The sequence below is a fragment of the Chiloscyllium plagiosum genome, chromosome 35, assembly GCF_004010195.1.
Source record: "Chiloscyllium plagiosum isolate BGI_BamShark_2017 chromosome 35, ASM401019v2, whole genome shotgun sequence".
Lineage (NCBI taxonomy): Eukaryota > Metazoa > Chordata > Chondrichthyes > Orectolobiformes > Hemiscylliidae > Chiloscyllium > Chiloscyllium plagiosum.
In genome coordinates, this window is record NC_057744.1 from 7,242,055 (window position 1) to 7,264,334 (window position 22,280).

The 22,280-nt window shown below is 39.9% G+C and overlaps 1 protein-coding gene across 1 annotated transcript in view; it reads left to right on the top strand.

Moving 5' to 3' along the window:
- Nucleotides 1-12,120, top strand: part of LOC122540544 (centrosomal protein of 164 kDa-like) — a 214,084-nt gene extending 201,964 nt beyond the window's left edge. Inside the window, exons 29-32 of the mRNA XM_043676409.1 lie at nt 760-1,125; nt 3,175-3,238; nt 7,140-7,262; nt 10,959-12,120. Coding sequence (XP_043532344.1) covers nt 760-1,125; nt 3,175-3,238; nt 7,140-7,262; nt 10,959-11,055 — 650 coding nt within the window. The 3' untranslated portion in view covers nt 11,056-12,120. The remainder of the gene's footprint in view (nt 1-759; nt 1,126-3,174; nt 3,239-7,139; nt 7,263-10,958) is intronic.
- The last annotated feature ends 10,160 nt before the right edge of the window (nt 12,121-22,280 follow it).

Consider the following 22,280-nt stretch of genomic DNA (forward strand, 5'->3'; position numbering starts at 1 on the left):
GGAGGAAGATTGCAGGTTAGGAAGGCGGTGCTGAGTTCGATGGATTTGACTGATGATGTGTTGCATCCTCTGCAACCTCCTCTATATTGGGGATGTGGCCTCCTCTATATTGGGGAGACAGGCCGGCTACTTGCGGGGCGTTTCAGAGAACACCTCTGGGACACCCGGACCAACCAACCCAACCCACCCTGTGGCTCAACACTTCAACTCCCCCTCCCATTCCACCAAAAAAATGCAGGTCTTCGGATTCCTCCATCGCCAGACCACAACAAAATGATGGTTGGAGGAAGAGCGCCTCATCTTCCGCCTAGGAATCCTCCAACCACAAGGGATGAACTCGGGTTTCACCAGTTTCCTCATTTCCCCTCCCCCCACCTTGTCTCAGTCAAATCCATCGAATTCAGCACCGCCTTCCTAACCTGCAATCTTCTTCCCGACCTCTCCGCCCCCACCCCAGTCTGACCTATCACCCTCACCTTGACCTCTTTCCACCTATCACATTTCTGACGCCCCTCCCCCAAGTCCCTCCTCCCTACCTTTTATCTTAGCCTGTTGGACAAACTTTCTTCATTCCTGAAGAAGGGCTTATGCCCGAAACGTCGATTCTCCTGTTCCCTGGATGCTGCCTGACCTGCTGCACTCTTCCAGCAACACATTTTCAGCTCATAACATCTCTGAACAGGTTGATTAAAAAAAAGTTCTAAGAATTTTAATTCTCATGACTTGAACATTTTGAATTATCTTTTGTTCTTCTCACAGCAGATTTAAAGAACGAGTTGTCCTTTGCTCAACGTGCCAACATACAGTATCTCAGTGACTCCGTTCAAAAAATTACCAATGATCTTAACAGCGTTCTGTGTGTTCTTGGATCATTGGGAATGCAACAGTCACCGCTTTTTTCCACAGCACAGACTCTCAATGTCCCACCTCCCAGCAACAGTGTGCCTTTGTCTGTGTATACTTCCATGTCAAGGACCCAGAACAGTGGGTCTTTACTTTCCTCCAACACTATTCCCTTGCCTTCGCAGTGGATTTGGAACAAAGGAACAAATGCCACCACCCATCTTCCCACATCTCAATCTGTAGATGATGCATTAAGTGAGAAGTGGCACAAGTACTTCCCAGGTCAGATGTTAATCTTATCTAATCACTAAAGCTTGTTGCAAATTACCTTTAAACTTCCAACAAAATATTTCCTACTAAAGCTGTATATGATGTTTATTCGTATATATTTTACGTGCCAAGAGGTTGGGAAGTTTGAACAAATGGACGAGTCAATTATTGCAAACTAAAATACTTAGTACATTTGGATCCAGCTTACTCTTTTGAAAAATTTTTTTTGGGGAAAGAAGCTGACTGGTCTTCTGTCCAACATGGGGAGCTGCACTTCTATAGTTGATTTTTAAGTGACAGGGAACTTTATACAGTGTATAATCAAATTCAAATTGCGTTTCAAACCTTAGTTTCCACTCTTGGTGATTTGCATTCATTAGGCAAAACTGAAACTGGCACACAGCACATTTTTATAATGCGCAAATATTTCATGTAATCAGAATTTGACTTGTTTAAATGCACACAGTTATAATTTTTTGTAGCAATTTATAAATTTGTTTCTAATTTTTATTAGGAAAATTACTTGGTAAATAATCTGTGAATTTGATGAGAATACATGCTTGCATAGTGAACTTGTGTAGAAAACAGCATCCAAATGCTTTCTTCAACATTCTGGATAACTTTTTAGATGGGTGCTCTCTGCTGAAAATTGTACCAAGTGCAGAGATGCAATAAAATGTGAAGTAATCAAGACTGGTTGTTGAGGTTTCCAAATGATCTTTTAGGAAAGTTTAAAAAAAGGTTGTTTCACCGAGATGGTGATCCGATAACAAGGAGGTATAGATTCAGAGCTTTCTATAGTAGGCAAGATGAAATTTAGAATGTTTTGTCACACAGCCTAATTAGGTACAGCCGGTTCTGCTATAACGCGTATTTCTTCAATGTAAATTGGCTTTAACACAATTGAAGAACTTATATGGTTAAGTGTAGAACACAGACCTTCCGTACCTGTATTGGCTATAAAGTGATTCCGGCCCTAGTAGCTTGAATGGGGCAGCTCTAGCGCATTTTTAATATTATGTGTGATCACAATAAAGTTATAAGAAGAACAAAGTGGCAGAGTATTATTTAAATGATAATAGATTGGGATATGTTGATTTTTTTTTAAAAAAAGGACCCTTGTATCCTTTTGCCCCAGTCACTGAAAGCAGACAAGTAGTTGCAACAAGCAGTTTGTAAGGCAAATGGTATGTTAGACTTCATTGATGTATTCAAACCCTCTTGCAAAGATGTCCACTTGCAGCTGTGCATAGCCTTGGTGAGACCACACCCGAATCCATGTATACAGTTTTTGTCTCTCTACCCAAAGGTTACACAGAGGGTAGTGTGTGTGTCGAATGGGCTGCCAGAGGAAGTGGTGGGGGCCGGTACAATTGCAACATTTAAAAAAGCATCTGGATGGGTATATGAATAGGAAAGGTTTAGAGGGATATGGGCTGGGTGCTGGCAGGTAGGACTAGATTGGATTGGGATATCTGGTTGGCATGGATGAGTTGGACTGAAGAGTCTGTTTCTGTGCTGTACATCTCTATGACTCTATGACATGAGAACGGAACTATCATCTTACGTCAGAACCGACTGTATTAAATACCTTTTATCAAAAGTTGTGATTGAGGCAGAGACAGATCTTCTCTGCAACCCAGTCAATGTCGGAAAATAATCAATGGGCAGCCCATGATTTTCTATCAAAGAGTATCACTTTCAAGTAAAAGCTTTCAAATTCCAATCAATACTTCTTAATTTACCTTATTTGCACTCTCACATTTCTATTTTTAGTTTTGACAGTATTCCGAGCTCATGACCATTTGCTCCTCAATTGCTTCCCCATCAAAAAAATCAAAAGGTCACAAGAGCATCTATCATCTTGGTCAGTGAATGCTCTTTGAAATAGGAAAACTAAATGAGGAGAGAGCAGAAAGAGTTAACTGTAGTATTGAGTGGTAAATTCTTGGATCAGTCATATCACATTTTCCTGCTTAGTTCATAAACTATGAAAGCAAATCATTGGATTTTTGTTGATTAGTTTTGTTTTTAATCTGATCATATTTTTCTTGTGACCAGGAGGAATCCCAACATTAAGAAGCTCTGCACCCTTTGAGAGCCGTTTGGGATATGTTTCTGCAAGGTAAAATTTTATTTGAGGATAATTCCGTTTGCTTTGAGGTTATTTACCCATTCCATTAAAATTGGGTAACACTTTACTGTGCACGAGAGTGGGTTAGAACTGGGTGCTCCTTGAAACTTTCATTTTATTGAGTCCATTTTCACCCAAGCAGGTCCAACCTCCAGAATTGTCTAGCAGCCTTCAGATCCCTGTTTGAGTTCCTCTCTCTCTAATGCTGAAGCATTCTACTGAGCTAACATCCAGTTCACCAATAAATAACAACTCCCAGAGCTGTGACTAGCAGATTATGGTGCTGAGGAATCCAAGATGTTTCAATCCAGCAGATTAATCATTACTATACCATGTTTGAAACCATGTGAAATATGGCTTATCGAAAATGAAATGACAAACTCCCTACCACAAAAAATTTCATGAATGAAGGTTCTTCCAATCTATGCAGTGTTTTGAGCTTTCGCTAAAATCTTCCAACACCTTGTAGGTGTTGTACACCAATATGTATATTTTTTCAAAATAAACTTTTTAAATGAGCCCAGACACATTTCTTCTCTATATAATTTGTACACTCAAGGTGAGTCAGCAGCTCAAGAGATCATGGTGTTCCAATCTAGCATTAGTCATCTTTCATCCAAAGCCAACCAACGTCTACTGATGTTATCATCTGATGTGAAGGGTGACAGACGTTTTTTGTGAACACTGCCTGTATATATATGAGAAAGTCACCAACTAAATATGTGTCACTATCATATAACCCCTTTCCTGTAAAACTATTTGAATAACCTCTGTTATATGACTGCTGAGGAAGCAAATACATCATTACAGCACCCTTGGACCATAGAAGGATCTAATGAAATAGTAACAGGAGAAGGCTGCCCGACCCCTAGAGCCTGCTCCACCATTCAGTAGGATCATGGCTGATCCGACATTGCTCACGTTCGCGTTTTGCTTTTTCCCCTACTGATCAAGAATCTATCCATATGTCACCCTTAAATATGTATATGGATTCTGCCCTACAACTCTCTGTGTTAAGGAGTTGCAAAGACTCTCAACCCTCTGAGAGAAATTCCTTCTCATCTAAGTCTCAAATTGACATCTCACAATTGTGAGACTGTACCCTCTGGTCCTAAACTCTCCCCTGAGGGGAAACATTCTCTCATCATTGACCTTGTCAAGCCCCTCAAAAATCTGTTGTTCTCAGAGAACCAAGTTGATATGTGAGCAGTAACTTACCAGCAGAATTAGACAGCACAAATATAAAGATTTAATTGGTTTTCCAATTGCTAAACAAATTCACAAAAATGATCAGGCAAGTACAGTTTCTTTTCTATGTTTGCAAAGTTTCTTTTAGATTTTCTTTCCCTTTTAAATGTGAGTTTTCAAGGCTGTTACCAATAAAAATCCAGATGAGCAGAATTAGCTCTGGGGGACAGCTATTTTTCAGTTCACAGAACCTGGACATACTCCTCAGCTTGTTGGCTGCTATTTAGCAGATATTCAGACTCAAAAAAAATCAGCCATGCCTGTTGGAAGAATGTATCGCACCATAGTGATGCATTTTAGTTTCATATTGTTTTCTCGGCTTAAATCTCAAGACCAATTATCATCTGAATGTATTCTTATTATTTTTTAAACTTATCTTGGCAACAGTCTGCAACGTGTGACTCTATTCATGAAAGTATGAAGTGTGTCACATTGCTTGACAGTCCTATGAATTTCTTATGCAAACAAGTATGGTTGACTAAAATATGCATTTTCTCTGTCTTTTTATCTGCTTTGATCACCCTTAATGAAAAATAGACGATTTGCATGCTTTCCAGTTTTCATATGTGCTATCTGCAAATATGTTCACAAACAGACCTGTGTCTCATTGAGCTTCCACTTCCTAGTCTATCATGCTATTCCTGATTCCTACTCTCCCTGCTCTTAGTTCCTCCCCACTTTCAATTACGTGTTATGTGGCTCAAATTGGCAGCATTGCTCGGCAGTAGTGGTGAAATCCTTTGGAACCTTGAAACTGTTTAATACAGATGAAACGATCTGTGACTAAGCTTTCTTTTATATGGAATATGTTTTTGCAGTCTTTATCTTTTCTCACCAGCATCTGCAGAAATACTCCCTCTGTGTCTTCAAACAACTGGAATCTCTATAACAATCCCCAGTGTATCTTAGCACCACACTAAGTATTGAATCATATGTGTCAACTATATGATCTATTCTGTTTTTTTCTCTGAATTTATTGAAGGAGTAACTATTATTATTAGAAATTCTCAGAAATACACACCGGATCCACCATTGTATGAAAAGAGAAATGTCAAGTTAATTATTTAAGTATAGTCCCATGATCAGAATTTCCTGGTACAAGTAATTCTTGTACCCTTAACATAGCAAATTATATAAATATTGTGGATACAAGAGCAGGTCAGAGACTGGGAATTCTGTGGTGAGTAACTCGCTATTTGTCAACAGCAAGGCAGAAGTCAGGAATGTGACAAAATATTCCTCAGTTGTCTGGATGGGTGCAGCTGTAACAACAATAATGAAGTTTGATACCAACCAGTTAAACCAGACAGCTTGATTGACATCCCATCTAACATCTTCAACACGTAATACCTCCACCACCATTCCTTCACTGTCACCAGGTCAAAAGCTTGAAATTTTCTCCCTAACTGCACAGTGAACATACCTACACCACATGGACTCTGCAACTGTTAAAGAAGGCAGCTCATCACCACCTTCTCAACCACAATTAGGGAGAGCATCAAGTCAAGGCATAACAGCTAACACCCCCAATAAACCCCCCCCCCCTCCCACCCCCCTGCTGCAATGAAGAAGTTTTACAATAGAATTGAATGGTCATCTTTGATTCCCAAATCTTTGTAGATATAACTGTGTAGAAGAGCTGAAGGGTTTGTGAACCTCGTCTCAGTCTCCCTGAGTTGGGAACAAGAAGCTGGCTCGGATCTCCACTTGTGCTTTCATTGAACCAAAATAGCAGCAGAGAGAGTGGGAGTTGATACTACAAGATGCATGCTGACATATGGAATGAAGATTTAGCACACACAAGCTCACTTATATTTGGGAGTAATTTGTAAATATACATTTCTAAGTGAGCTTGGTTGTAATGATTGCAAGTGTTCATTCACCTGTTGTGATAAAGTTGTGAGATCAGGTACGACACTTGTTTACATGCTGCTCAGTTGTACGCTTTTAGAAAGCAACAACCAAGCACCACATTCCAGTTGATCCTATGGGATTTTCGCCAACTAAGTTATGTTCAAATTACTCCCCCAAATGTTTGGAGTGACAGTTTGGACAAGTTGCTTAGAAGCAATCAAGACTTTTCAAAGACTCAACACAAAGCAGAAAGAGTAAAAGGGAAATAAATGCATCCCTACGATGCTTTTTCAAAATCTAATTTTATCAGTTTGACAGTAAAGACTATGGTTAATAAGCTAAATATATCAGATGTGGCAACAAGAAAAATTGTGATCAGTCAACTTAAGACTATTACTTCAGCTCTGCTCAGCAATTCTTTTGAATTTAGCTATTTTTCTGTAAAGTACTTATTTCAAATAGAGCAGAGCACATTCACAAAAACATTTTTAAGTCAGAACAGTAAAGTTCTAGGTAAATTGAAATGATAGCCAAATAATCTGAAATTAAATAAATATGAATATGAGAGCAATGGTGAGTTGCTGTATTGACCTAACGGAATGTCAACAAACAAAAATGGTAGAAGGGTTAGTCATCAGCCTGTGCAAAGATATTGTTTTCCTGTTCTATTCACTTGGTACTGTTTAATAAAGGAGGTAAATTTGCACAAATTATATTTTTATGGTAAATCTGTATTTCAAGTTGCTGTTCTGCTGACATTTTGTTTTATTTTAAATGTTGCTTTCTGCAGTGATCAGGTAAAAATGTTACACCAATCACAATCCAAGATTACACAAGGGGACAGGGACTCTATTCAAGGAATGATTGATGCTAATAAAAAATGGCTGGAAAGCTTCAAGAAGGACCCAAAAACGTATCCTTTAAAAAATTCTGAAACCATATCTAGTGCTGATAGTACGGGGATTCAAGAACCATTCTGTCACTTTTGACTTAAATATGTGAATCTTTTAAAAGAACAAGGATTTAGCTTGCTTCAACCAGGAACAATGTATGGAAAATAAGAAAGAATCATGTAAGCATTTGACTTAGTGCTGATAAGGCAGCACAAAATGCTGGTCTTTATTTGTGCCAATTATAGGTTACTTATGGTGCTGTTAAGCTAAAGAGCAGAGTTTTTAAAACCAATGTGAAATATTACAGCAGTAGCGGGGGTGTAGCAGCTGTTGTGGTATCAGAAGAGGGAAAGAAGCACGTCTGCATCTGTTGCTGAGTTAATCCATGGCTCATAGAAATGGAAGTTGTCAAAGAATATACCCAGAGGATTGAGGATATGACAACAGAGCTGGAATGGCAAAGACAGTAACGTCTTTAAATCTGTATTTTAAACAATGATAAATTTTCCTTTGTGAAAAGTGGCTGAATGATGAGTAAGTTGTTGCAGAGATAGGTTTCGGTTTAGATTAGTATTAGGAGAGCTAGGCTGTTTTTAACTTAGCTATATCTCTACAAGATTAGTTAAAAGAAATTAATATTTTTCCCTTGGATAATTGCTTATTCCAGTAATTAATGGTCATTGCATTTGGGGCATAATTTGAATGTAATTCTTTGACCTTTTTAGCTTAATAGGTATAAAATTCATGTTTAATATTTGCTGTTTGATTATTCATGTGTGTAATTTAGTCTTGGAAAATTTCAGACAACTCAGTGGATTGGTCAGATGAAGGAGGGACTGAAATCCTTTCCCTCGGAGCTAAGGTTAAGAGTGTATTTAGTAGATTCATACAGCACAAAAAAGTCCTTCTGGTCCATTGAATCTGCACCGATATAACAACCACTAAAAATGCACTAATTCCAATGTCCTAGAATGTTATGATATTTGAAGAACTCATCTAAATATCTTTTAAAGGTTGCAACGTTTTCAGCCCCCTCTACCTTCCCAGGCAATGCGTTCCAGACTCTCGCCGCCTGCTAAGTGAAAACATTTTTTTTTCCAAATCTCCTCTGAATCCCCTGCCCCTTACCCTAAAATTATGCCCTGTTATGATTGACTCCTCAACCAAGGAGAACAGCTGCTCTCTATTCACCGTGTCCATATCCTTCATAATCTTATACACCTCAGTCTTCTCCGTTCTATAGCAAACAATCCAAGCCTATCTAGTCTCTCCTTGGAGCTCAATTTCTCCATCCCAGGCAACTCCTGGTGAACCTCCTCTATACCTCTCTAGTGCTATCACATCCTTCCTGTAGTGAGGTGACCAGAACTGGACACAGTACACCAGTTGCGGCCTGACCAACACACTGTACAACTCCAACATTATCTCCTTGCTGTTAGACTCTGCCACATGACTGATGAAAGCAAATGTTCCATATGCCTTCTTAACTATCCTATTCACATACTCTGCTAACTTCAGGGATCTGTAAATAATTACCTCAAGATCCCTCTGTTCCTGTAAGCTATCCAGTGCCCTGCCATTTGTTAAATACTTCCTCATCTTGTTTCTTCTTCCAAAGAGTTTCACTTTGCACTTTAAATACCATCTGCCCATCTGACCAACCCAGCTATATCTTCCTGCAACCTAAAATCATCATCTTCATTACCAATCTTGGTGTTGTCTGCAAATTTCCCTAACACGCCCCTCCAAATTTTCATCTATATCGTTTATGTATATAACAAACAATGAGGGTCCTAGTACTGATCCTTGTGGAACACCATTGGACATTGGCCTTCAGTCACTCAAACAGCCTTCTACCACTATCTTTTGTGTCCTATTACTCAGCCAGTTTATGATTCATCTTGCCAAGTTTCCCTCAGTTCCATGTGCCTTAACCTTCTCAATCAGTTTGTACATGTCCCACCTTCCCCAAAAACAGTCCCAGTGATCCAGGAATCTAAAACCTCCTCTGTTGCACCAACTCTTGAGCCACCCATACATGTATCCTATTTTCCTATTTCTAAACTAAACTTGCGAAATAGAGAGCTTGCAGCAATATGAGCTTGTTTGCAACCCAACCATCCTAATTAGTTGTTTCACCTAGTAGATTTTTGTTTTAATGGAAGGAAGAGTTCTTTATTAGTAGAACTCACCTCATTCATCGGAGTTCCTTTGTGAAGAGTAAAAGGCAGGTTTGTTGGCAGGGCCCATTGTTGGAGAATGTTATGGAGTGTGGGAGAAACTGGTGGGTGTTTTCAACAAATTCCAAGAATTACCAGAGAGAAAATTGAAGGATCTGTTACTTCTGTGACAGAGGTACTACTATAATCATAGATTTTTGAAGAGTAGCTGGAATCAACACTAATGTTAAATCAAAGATTTTGGTTGGAGAGTTGTTATGATGCCATACAGCTATCTGAGACTTCATACTGTCTCATTTTCCAAAGCCTTTATGAGCAAAGTGCCAACAGTGGCCAAGTAACTGAAAGAAGTCTCTGCTCCAGGGAGCTATAAATGCTGTTTTGTATGAATCACTAGGAACTGTGCATTGGTGCCCATTAATGAGCTGCTGTGATTTATCTGCTCTCTGACTTTTAGATACCATCTGCTGCAGTGGGTATGAATCATTCTGTGAAGAAAAGGACACGAGTTTTAATTATTTCCGAATGCACACTCAAATTTATGTTCTAGTGTTGTAGAATTGATTTGGGCATAAATACCTCACCTTCACTTGATGCCTCCCAAAGCAGTCTGGTCGAAACCAGGAAGTCATGGCATGTTTGATCTCATAGACATTAAACTTTGCTGCACAAACTTTTAAACTTGTGTTTTGCCCTGTCACTGTGTTATCTATTTAAAAACATTGAGGCTGTTTTTTTTTTTTTTAAATTAAACTGCACTGGTGGCATCATCAGAAGAAATGGCTCGAAGGGGGTCACTGAGGCTATTAACATAACATAAGGACTAGGAGCAGGAGTAGGCAATTCAGCCCCTCCAGCCTGCACCACCATTTGATGTGACTATGACTGATCTCACCTCAACCTCAACTCTACTTCCCTGCCCATTCTCCATGGCCCCTTAATCAATTATTAAATATCTGTTTTTTACCTTCTTAGATTTAATCAATGTACCAGCATCCACTAGACTCTGATTGGTCAATTGCAGAAATTCACGATCCTTTAAGAGAAGTAAATTCTTCTCCTGTCTCTCTTAAATTTGCTACTGCTATCCTAATAGCAGGACCTCTTGTTCTAGATTGTTTCATGTGATGAATCTTTCTACATCTACCTTGTCAATCCTTTCTGCATTTTATATACCTCAGTTAGACCCCCACACATCCTACTAAACTGCAGAGAGTATAAGCCTAAACTGTTTAATCTCTGTTCATAAGACCACTTCATAAACTCCTTATCTCTGGAATCTCTCCTGCACTGCCACCAGTAAAACTACATCCCTTCTCACGTAAGGGAACCATGGGAAATGCAGGGTTACAGGGATAGGGTAGGGAAGTGGGTCTGGGTGGGATGCTGTTCTGAGGGTTGGTGTAAACTTGATGGGATGAAAGGTTTGGTTCCACATTTATGGATTCTATGATTCTACATAAATAAATATTGTGCCAAGCAAAATCTCAGGCAGGTATCGAAATCTTGTTATATTTCCTTTACGTATGTTTTTAGCCCTCTCTTCACAAGGACAAGCAGGACTCCATCCACTCAAGGTTTAATCCAGCTTGGATTGGATGAAAACAACCAAATCAAAGTCTACCACTTTTGAGAAGCTGAAGTCCTCTAATGGTAGCTTCCCTGTCAGATGGGTGCATACATTAATATTATATCTGATGTATAAACAGGCCCTTTCTTGAAACGCACCTATTTAATAAACTGAAATAGTAAATATTTTGAATCAGTTATTGTTAGGAATAAAGTATTTTCTACTCAGTATTTTTCTAAATAACCCAACTGATTATTAAGCATGTTTGTACAAAGTATCAGAAATTGTGGTGGTGGGGTGACCATGATTTTTGCCAGAGATATAATTGATTGAAGTGTGCATAAAATGCTTTATTTATTTTAAAATGCAATGACTTGATGTTTCATTTTGTATACTGTAGTGTTACTGTTGTGTCACTTATTACCCAGAAAAAATACCTGAACCTGGCCATAAAGGAGAATGGAAGAATTTGTAAAGGGACTCTTCTTCTCAGGCTATATTTTTTTCTGCAAATCCCAACTGTACTTCATATTATACTCAAGATGTACGATTGCATAGATTGACATCAATCTTAACATCACTTTACCCAAATTCATCATATTCTTCTATCACTTATCTTTTCATGAACGTTTCTAGAGGATTTTTGCTTCAGTAGCTGTTGCTGCTAATTTATTCCATGGCCTGTTACCCATTTTATATTAAAAAAAACTTTATTAGTTTCCCCCCTACTGGTTCTAATCATTTTATGTCCTTGGTACTACAGTTCATGAGGTCATCTTGAAGTCTCCAAAGTTGAACTTTTCATCAACACTGAAATGTTAGAAATGTAACATGTAAAATTGGAGGGGAGAGTGGAAAAAGTATAAAATGGAAGATCTGTAATAAGATGGAGGACAGGAGGGATTAAATGATAAAAGAGCTGCTTAGTGCTGCAACAAGCTTTTCTCCACTTATTTACATGGTATATTTTGGTCAAATCTTTTACAACTCTTTATTAATTTTACAAGAAAAGCTTTTCATTGTTTTTGAATTTTTTTTATTTGCTTTTGCTTTCTATGATTAACAGTATCAAATCTTCAAACCTGTCAATACTTTGACTATTTAAAAAGTTTTGTCTAGCTCAAAGCATCTTTATATCTCTGTTTAATCATACTAACCTCTGTTGCCCTGAATCTACTTGGTTTAAGCCAGAGTTAATTTTTAAGTGCAATGTTAGTAATAATTTGTTAAATTCTCTGCATTTATTTATTATGAATTATTATTCAGTGGTTTATCTTGATTTGATATGGACATAAAATGTCTTGTACTAAACAGAATCAAAAAGTGAAACAAATTCATTTTGTAGTATCTTTGAGGTATGTATCAAGATGAACACCGCATCTCAGACCTTGAGCTGACTATACACCATGGGATGTTTCCTTTCATGGTTTATAACACTACCTGAACTTTTCAGTGAACTTTCTATCACTTGTCGATGATACCAAACTTGGAGGAGTGACAATACCAAACAGCTGCAACCGAACATAGAAAGATTGGCAGAATAGGTAGACAAGTGGCAAATGTAATTTAATACAGAGATGTGCAAGCTGATGTATTTTGGCAGCATAGGTGGTAAGAAGCAAAACAAAAAAATCATGGCAAAGTTCAAAAGAGTGCAGTAACTGAGGAACCTGGGTGTCACAGGACATCAGTCTTTAGTGGTAGGGCATATTGAGTGTCTGATTATGCAATGTATATGCAATCTCAGGCTTCATAAATAGAGGTGAGTTTGCAGAAAGTTATACCAACTCTTGGTGAAGCTGTGGTTAGGCCCCAACTAGAGTATTGCTTCAAGTTCTGGTCACCGTGTTTTAGGAAGGGAGAGTCCTTGAGAAGGTACAGGATTGGATTATGACAGGATTGGCTGAAGTAGATGAGTATAACAAAACTGTTCTCATTAGATAATGGTGCTGATGCAACAAAAAGAGAACACAGTTTTAAGGTCTTCAGCAGGAGATGCAGGGGGGATGTGAGGAAGAATACGTGCATGTGGTAATAGGTGGAAGGTGATGGCCTGGTGGTGTTATCACTAGACTATTAACCCAGAGACCAAGGTAATATTCTGGGGACTCTGGTTCAAATGTTGCCATAGCAGATGTTGGAATTTGAATTCCAATTTTAAAAAATGTGGAATTAAGAGTCGATGACATGGAACCATTGTCGATTGTTGGAAAAACCCAGCTGGTTTACTAATGTCCTTTAGGGAAGGAAACGGCCATCCTTACCTGGTCTGGCCTACATGTGACTCCAGACCCATGGTAAGGTGGTTGATTCTTAAACAGACTTCTAGGCAATTATGCTATCATGTGAATCAATTTTAAAAAAGAATAACAAGTACATTATTTAAATGGTGAGAAGTTGCAGAACCCTGAAATGGAGAGCGAGCTGGGAGTCCTAATGCATAAATCACAAAAGGCGGGTACAGTAAGAAGTAACAAAGCAAATAGAAACTTATCATTTATTCATCAAATCGTAGAAGCCTTACAGTGTGGAAAGAGGACATTCAGCTCATCAAGTCTGCTCCAGTCCTCCAAAGGGCGTCCCATCAAGGCTTATCCCCTTACTCTGTTCCTGTAACCGTCCATTTATCTTAGCTAATCTGCCTAGTCTAACAGGTGAATTATTATGCTTCAGTTATACAGGGCAATGTTGAGACTACTTCTGGAGTAATGCACATAGTCTTGGTCTCCTTATTTAAGAAATGATGTGAACACATTGGAAGCAGTTCAGAAAAGGTTTGCTACGCTCCTACCTATGGCCAGTTTGTCTGATGAAAGCTTGGAAGACCTGCCTTTTATCTGTTGTGGTTTAGAAGAGTAAAAGGCCACTTGATTGAAAGACAGAAGATCCTGAGGGGTTCAGACAGAGTGGATGTAAAGAGGATGTTTCCTGTGTTGGGCGAATCAGAGCCAGGGGTCATTGTTTCAAAACAAGGAATCGCCTATTTAAGACAGAGGAAAGAAATTTCTCATGGGCTCTTGAGTCTTTGGAACTCTCTTCCTGAAAAGGCAGTCAAAACAGAGCCCTCGAATATTTTTAAAGTAGGGGGAGATTGATTTTTGATAAGCAACAGAGTGAAATCTTCTCTGGATGGGTTAGATTGCTGAGTGTTCAGATCAGCTATGGTCTTAGTAATGGCAGAACCGACTCAAGGGACAGAATGACCAATTCCTGCTTCTAATTTGTATGTTGAATCCATCCTTTCTTATATCCCATTTATCCATCCAAAGAAGGTAGTGGTCAGCAGCTGTCTTGAATTGCTGCACTTCTTGTAGGCATACCCACAGTGCTGTGAGGACAGGTAAATCCAAGTAAACACCATTGAATTTTGGTGAGTAGACAGTATGAGCCTATGATGGTAGTACTGTGATTGCTTTGGTTTGAGTTTTGTCTAAATTTATGTCAAGTAGAGGAGTCCAAAATTGCTCAGAAACAAGAAAAATAGCACCTTCCCCAGTCCTTTGGGAAATATTTAAATCCTGTATTATCTCTGATGAAGAAATCTATGCACTTCTTGCATTACATTTTTGTGATCCTTTGAGGAGTGGAATTTAAAAGCCAAATCTCGAATCTTCATTACTAAGTACTCAGTAAACCAGCCTTTAATGTGGTTTATGATACCTTGAAGCTTCATCGCTCAAGGGTATAAAAAATAGACAAGCATGCAATATTTTAGAAAGTGTTCTAATTCAATTGCCAGACTCAAAATTAGGAGTACTAATTTCAACATTTCCCAAGGCAAAAATATGACATAAAATACACCAATCATTATGCATATTTCATTATACTCTGCCATGTGTGGAACATGTTTGGTTCTCTGACCCTTATTATCATGCCAGTTAAAGCGATATCTTGAAAAGTATGACAAACCTTATTAGTGTTGAAATTAAAGGTGTTGAAGGCAAACTGCCATTAATTAATCAGCAATAAATGTTGAGTTTCCTGACTGAATGAATTGAGCTGGACCAGTCAAATTTCTACTTTCTCCTCTGTATACACAAAGCCCTTTCGTGTTCTGACAAATTGAGCTATTTCCTGGTGACCAGCCACTTCTCATCATTTCAGGGGCATGGTTGGAAGATGATAATTATGTTCAACAAGAGAAAGGCCTCAAAGTTGTTGTATACAACATAGGCAGAGTACAAAGAAAGAGCTTGAACTTTCATTGCACCTTTCACACTCTCAGGACCACGCCACAAAACATTTTGCTTGCAATGAAATAAATGTATTCACTATAGTTTAGGAAATGTAACAACAAAATTGTGTGGAGCAAGATTCCACAGACAGCACCATGATGATGACTCCATTATTTGTTTTAATAATGTCGGTTGTGGGATAAATATTGAACAGAATCAACAAGAACTTTCATCCTCTTCAAACAATTCCATAGTGCCTTAGGAACTCTTGCACCTAACTGACAGGTCAGAGGTGGCCCCATTTAAAGGCTAATCTGGCAGGTCTGATGGCAAAGCACTTCCTCAGGATTGTAACTGGAGTGTCAGCCTAGATTGTTCATTCATGTCTGTGGGTTAGGACTTCGATCCATACCCTAGAAGTTAGAAGCAAATGTGATACCACTGAACTATGGTTGGTACATGTTACCTCTCAGTTCAGGTGCTAGTTGCAGTGATTGTAATGAGGTTAGCCAGATGGACCTCATCGAATATGAGTTCTCTGACTGGACCAGATTAACAGCCCCAATCAGAGAGCCCAGGCTGACAGATAAGAACCAGAGTGTCAGATATCCTGTTCACTCTGAGAGCTGTGCTAAAAAAAAGGAAAAAAACGAAAAAAAAAGAAAACAAAATCTGACTGTCAGGGGTTCTGTTCACTCTGAAAAAAAATTTAACAATAGTGTCAGAGGTTCTGTTCACTCTGAGAGCTGGCTCTGAGGGAGCTGGATCAGTGACAAGGACACTCTACGTATAAGTAAAGGGGGACTTGGTGATGGGATACTGGCCTCTGTGGCTTTAGTTCAGCCAGACAAAAAAAGAACCAGAGGGTCAGACATCCTGTTCACTCTGAGAGCTAGCTCTGAGAGAGCTGGATCAATGTGTGATGGACTCGGTATTTTTGTGTGTTAAGGAGGAGAGGAGACTGACCTCTGAATTGCCTGGACCACATAGTCTGTGTGTCTTATTACTGCTGTTGGGGTTTTCTACTGAGGAGGAGAGTGTCTTCCCCTTGTTTCAGATAGACTTTATTTTGATTTTTTTATTTTTCTTTATTATTTATTGTGATTGTTTGTTTTCTGGGTTTCTTTCTGTTAATTTGAAGCTGTGCTCAGCTTCACAGACAGCTACCACCACACAAAAAAAATAAACAGGATGATCAGAGGTTCTGTTCCCTCTGAGAGTTGCCTCTGAGGGAACTGGATCAGTGTAAAAAAAAAAGAACCAGAGTGTCAGACATCCTGTTCACTCTGAGAGCTGGTTCTGAGGGGTTGGGTACATTTTGGCACCGCCCTTTTGGCACCAATCATTTAGCCCCACCATTTTGGCGCTAAACTGGTTTGGTGCTGAGCTGTTTTGGCGCCAATTCAGAATACAAAAAAAAAGTCTTGTTTGGTTAAAGAAGAGAGGATGACTAATGACCCAATGTAATTTTCTCAACTGTCAACTCTTACTAGTTGAGAAAATTACATCGGGTCGTTAGTCATCCTCTCTTTAACCAAACAAGACTTTTTTTGTTGTGTTCTGAATTGGCACCAAAACAGCTCAGCGCCAACGTAACGAGCACCAAAACAGTTTAGGGCCAAATGAACTGCGCCAAAAAGGCGGTGCCAAATAGTCCCATTCCGGCTCTGAGGAAGCTGGATCAGTGTCAAGGATTCTTCCACATGTAAATAAAGGGTGACTTGGTGACGGGATATCAATCACTTGAGTTATTTCAGTGATGAGAGAAAAGCATGCTCCTGAAGAAATTTGCTCGCAACAGTCATCTTTAAGTTGAAGTAAGTATTTTTGTCATTGTGCCATTATTTGTGAAACTTGACTCGTTCGATCCCTCCATCAATGACTGGGCCTATTGAGTAGAAAGAATGCGATATTCTTTCAGTCAAATGACGGGGCAAATGAAAAGCAATGACTAATTCTCCTGAGCTTGTGACCGGCAGACCTTTTGTTATTAGGAGCGTGGATTTCCCTGAGGCACCAGATACCAACACCTTTCAAGAGTTAAGGAATACTACGATTCCAAGCCTCCTATTTCTGAGATACTATCAGTTTTATTCAAGAACCAGAAGAATCCAAAAATGGGATTTTTGATTAGGTTAAGATGATTGGTAGAGACAAGTGACTATAGTTTAACCGTTAATGAGATGTTAAGAGACTGTTTAATATGTGGGATTAATGATGTGACCATGCAAAAGTACCTACTAGCTGAATCCCAACTGGATCTCAGAGAGACACTACAACTGGCTTCATCACTGGAAAATGTGGCAAGTGAAGCATGAGTTGCAGGCTATTCTGATACAAGTGGATACCCTCACCAGCTGAACTGAGCTTGGGGAACACCACTTGAGTAATGTCAATTGCATAGCTTCACTCAGGACATATTTTGAACAGAGGGACTCTCGGTCAGCCCACAGCAAAACCCCAAAACAAAGCTAAGACTCGGTGAAATGGTTAAAATTTCAAAAATCTGGGCTGGCCAGCCATTGTACTTTCTGCCGGTGTGTGGACTCAAGACAGCAAAAGAGGCCCACTGGCCTTAAATTGAATAAGAAAGTTCATCGGCCAATAACCAGGAGAGTGAACACCGTGGAAAATCCACCTACATCAGTTGGAACTGATAATTCTTAGTAACATCCAAATCAGAACTAGTCAAAGTGAACATCTGATTAAATAGTCACCTGGTTTGAATGAAAGTCGACACCAGCGTGGCCATTTCAGTGATTGCAGAACCAGTCTTTAAGAAAATTCGCTCTAGACTTCAATCCTTACGTTTGCAGAAGATCTTGACTGAAAGACTGAAAATGTATATCGGAGAATAATCGTTACAGATTAAGGGGACAGCTTCAGTTCGGGTCTCTCACGCGAAGCAACTGATTGTAGTAGCCACTGATTGTGGTAACAGGCTCGGGCCCAAGCTTAATGGGGCAACAGTGTTTGAGAAAGATTCACCTAGGTTGGCTAAATTATTTTTTGATTAGAAAATGGCTGCTTGAGTGAAGTCCTAATTCAATACCTGGACTTTTTTTCAGGAAGGTCTCGTGACTATCAAAGGAGCCAAGGACAACTTGCATGTTGACCAGGAAGCAATTTCATGATTCTGCAAGGCATACCCAGTGCCAATTGCCTTATGGGCTAAAGTAAATCAGAAGGGTGGAAAGTGAAGGGAATCATCAAACCTGCGGAATGGGCAGCACTGGTCATACTGATTGTGAAGCTTGATGGGTCGGTTTGCCTTTGTGGGGATTTTAAAGAAACGGTAAACTGCTTTTTGCAGCTGGATGAATACTCAATTCCTCGCAGAGAGGAGTTGTACGCAAAGCTGTGAAGGGGAGTTGTCCTCCATGTAGCTGGACATGAGCCATGTGTATTTGCAATTGGTATTAGATGAGGATTCCCAAAGGTTTGCTACAATTAATACCCATAAGGGTTTGTACTAATAAAGAAGACTGACATTTGTGGTATCATCAACCTGTGCAACTTTTCCAGCAGATGATAGAGAACATTTTACAAGGTCTACCACAGGTCATCATTTATCTAGATGGTGTGCTAATAACAGAGAAGACCAATAGGAGCACTTAGAGAATTTGGGCATAGTCCTTAGACGTTTCTCCCAGGTGTGGGGATATGCCTTGGAAGGGAAACATGTGTGTTCCGGGCACCCCATGTGACCTACTTGGGCCACAGAGTCGGCAAGACCAGGTTACACCCATTGGAAGATAAGGTAACGGCGATAAAGATGCACTGGCTCCCATGTCTGTATTGATGCTGAGATCTTTCCTTGGGTTGGTGAATCATTACTGAAAGTTCACACAACCTGGCCTCTGTCCTAGCACCTTTGCATCAACTCTTTAAAGAAAGGGTCAGCCTTGGAAATGGTCCCGTAGCCAAGCCATAGCTTTTAGGGAAGTGAAGAAACAGCTATCAACCTCTAAGGTGTCAGCACACTGTGATCCCAAGTGAGATCTGGTATTGACATGTGCTCCCTCCACTAACGACATTGCAGTAGCATTAACTCATTGATGGCCCAATGGAGAGGAACGCCCAATAGCATATGCATCCAGGGCTCTGTCTAATGCACAGTGTAAATGCGCCTAGATAGAGAAGGAAGGTTTGGCATTTGTATTGGGAGTCAAGAAGTTCCACCAATACCTTTATGGATGTAAATTTATAATGTTATCAGGTTTGAAATTTTATTGCTGGAACAGCACAGCAGGTCAGGCAGCATCCAGGGAACAGGAGATTCGACGTTTCGGGCACAGGCCCTTCTTCAGGTTTGCCAACTTCAGCGGTGAGCTCTAAAACTAATTGTGTATAATTAATCAGTGGGGCGGCACAGTTGTTCAGTGATTAGCAATGCTGCTTCACTATGGATGTAAATTTATAATGTTATCAGGTTTGCCAACTTCAGCGGTGAGCTCTAAAACTAATTGTGTATAATTAATCAGTGGGGCGGCACAGTTGTTCAGTGATTAGCAATGCTGCTTCACAGCACCAGGGACCCGGGTTCAATTCCAGCCTTGGGCGACTGTCTGTGTGGAGTTTGCACATTTTCCCCATTCTGTGTGGGTTTACTCCGGGTGCTCTGGTTTCCTCCCACAGTCCAAAGATGTGCAGGTTAGGTGAATTGGCCATGCTAAATTGCCCAAAGTTTTCAAGGATGTATAGGTTAGTGCATTATTCAGGGGGAAGTGTAGAATAATTGGGGAATGGGTCTGGGTGGGTTACTCTTTGGAAGGTCAGTGTGGACTTGTTGGGCCGAAGGACCTGTTTCAACACTGTAGGAATTCTAGATTTGAGAAAATTATAAATTTGAACACCGTCCAGGAGGCCAGGTAGCAAATGTGGATCCATCGATCTGCCTCCTGCTGGCAGATATACCACCGTTGGTACCACCACTGGAAGAGGCTGTAGTGGTTTTAAATTTTCTGGACACACTTCCAGTCACAGCTGACAATATCAGACTTTGGATACAGAAAGATCCGATCCTGGCAAAACAGAAACAGCTGGTGGTGATGGGGGAAACCAAAGGACCATCACAACTAGAATTGAAACCATTTTGGACCTGAAGAGACCAGATCACAGGACAGGACGGCATATTGTTACGGGGAGCATGAGTGATTGGCCCGAGCAAAGGTCACCCCCAGATACTGGCTGAGCTCCACCAGGGTCATCCAAGGGTTTCCAGAATGAAGGTGTAAGTGAGAAGCAATGTCAGGTGGTCAGGATTGGATGAAAACTTAGCCATGTTGGTGGGACAGTGCCCAGAGTGGCATCAAGGTCAAAAATTACCACCAACAGCTCCCCCACATTCACAGGAATGGTTGGGTAAACCCTGGACTCAGTTACACATTGACTTCATGGGCTCAATGTTCTTGGTCATTGTGGATGCCCACTCAAAATGGCTGGACGTGCACAGGGTTCATTCATCAAACATGGGGATGACGATAGCAAAACTGCACACATATTTTGCAATCCACAGAGTCCCAGACATTTTGGTCGCAGACTCTCCGGATGTAAATAAAGGGTGACTTGGTAACGGGATGGCCTCTGGAGTTGTTTCACCAATAATGGCTTGAGAATTTTGCTTTTTCTGACTTGTTACCATTTTGAATTTTTAGTTACAGTTCTGCTGTTTGAGCAAAACAGTACATTTACAAGTGTACTTTGACGCAACCATGGATAGTTGAGCATCATAATGTGTATTTTTTATTAAATTCCTCTCATGTATTGAGATGTTAATTTCTGACGCTGTTGAACTTCTGGAAAATCTCCCCAGCTGCTGCACGAGTAGACAGCAACTGACAAAATATAATGTCCTTCTGCACATAGCTGGATATGCTCAGGCCTGGTCTAAGTTTTCGTTGCAATGGACATTGTCTTTGTAAGTGAACTATGTGGAGACCCTTTTGTGATGCACAAAACTGAGAGGTCTGGGTTCAAGTCCCACCTGCTCCAGAGGTGTGTAATAACTGGTTGATTTAAAAAAAGACTAAGAGTGCATAAGCAGTATGATTAATTTGATCAGACACTGTTTCGTGACATGAACAGAATTAATTTTGGGGCCTTCGCTGAAGCACAATGCTTCCCATATCTGCAGCTGCAGGTGGAATCAGCTCCTGTGCTATGTTAAGGTATTTCCCTGGCTCTATTACACTAAGTGTGAGGCTTCCGAAATCTTGAATTGTCATCAGCAGTGGAGCACAAAACTGTCCAGGTTGCCATTAGCAGCATAGACGTCCATTTGAAAGGAATTGGCAGTTTCTCTGTGTGGTGTTCATGTTTATTTTCCAAGTGCAAAGTCTACTTTAGGCCGTTATTCAAAAGGATGTAACATGTAACACACTGCAGCTGAGGTTCAAGTCCAAGTAAATCCCATGTTGATGCAGTTTTTACCACATTCATAGTTCTTGGTTTGTGCTTCGTGTCAACAATTCACTTCACAGGCTTAAGAGCTAGCAGCCAGACAAGACTAATTTTATTACTTCACTTCTTGAAACTATCTGCCTTTGGCATCTGTTCACATTTAATCTACAGTCTTTAGATTTAATTGCAATGTAATGTATACAACTAGAAAGAAAGCTTTTCTGAATTTAGTTAAACTAAACAGTTACAGAGAAACTGAAGTCAGGCTGTAATGTGTGCTGTGTAGGGGTAAGGACTGTACACCCTTCACTTTTCTGAGTATCTGCATTCATATTGCTACACTTTGATGGAAATTAAGTGCTTTAAAACTCTTCTAATGTCTCAGGGGAGGCAATAGCCTGCTGGTATTATTGCTAGACTATTAATTCACAGATCTGGGCATTGGTCTGGAGACCCTCATTCAAATCCTGCCATAGCAGATAGTGGAATTTGAATTCAATAAATACCTGGAATTAGGATTTTAATGGTGTCCATGAAACTATTGACAATTGTTGGGAAAAATCCATCTGGTTCACTAATGTCCTTTAGTGAAGGAAACTGCCATCCTTACCTGGTCTACATGTGACTCCAATCCCACACAATATGATTGGGACTTAACTGTCCTCTGGGCAATTAGGGATGGGTAATAATTGCTGGTCTGGCCATAGATGC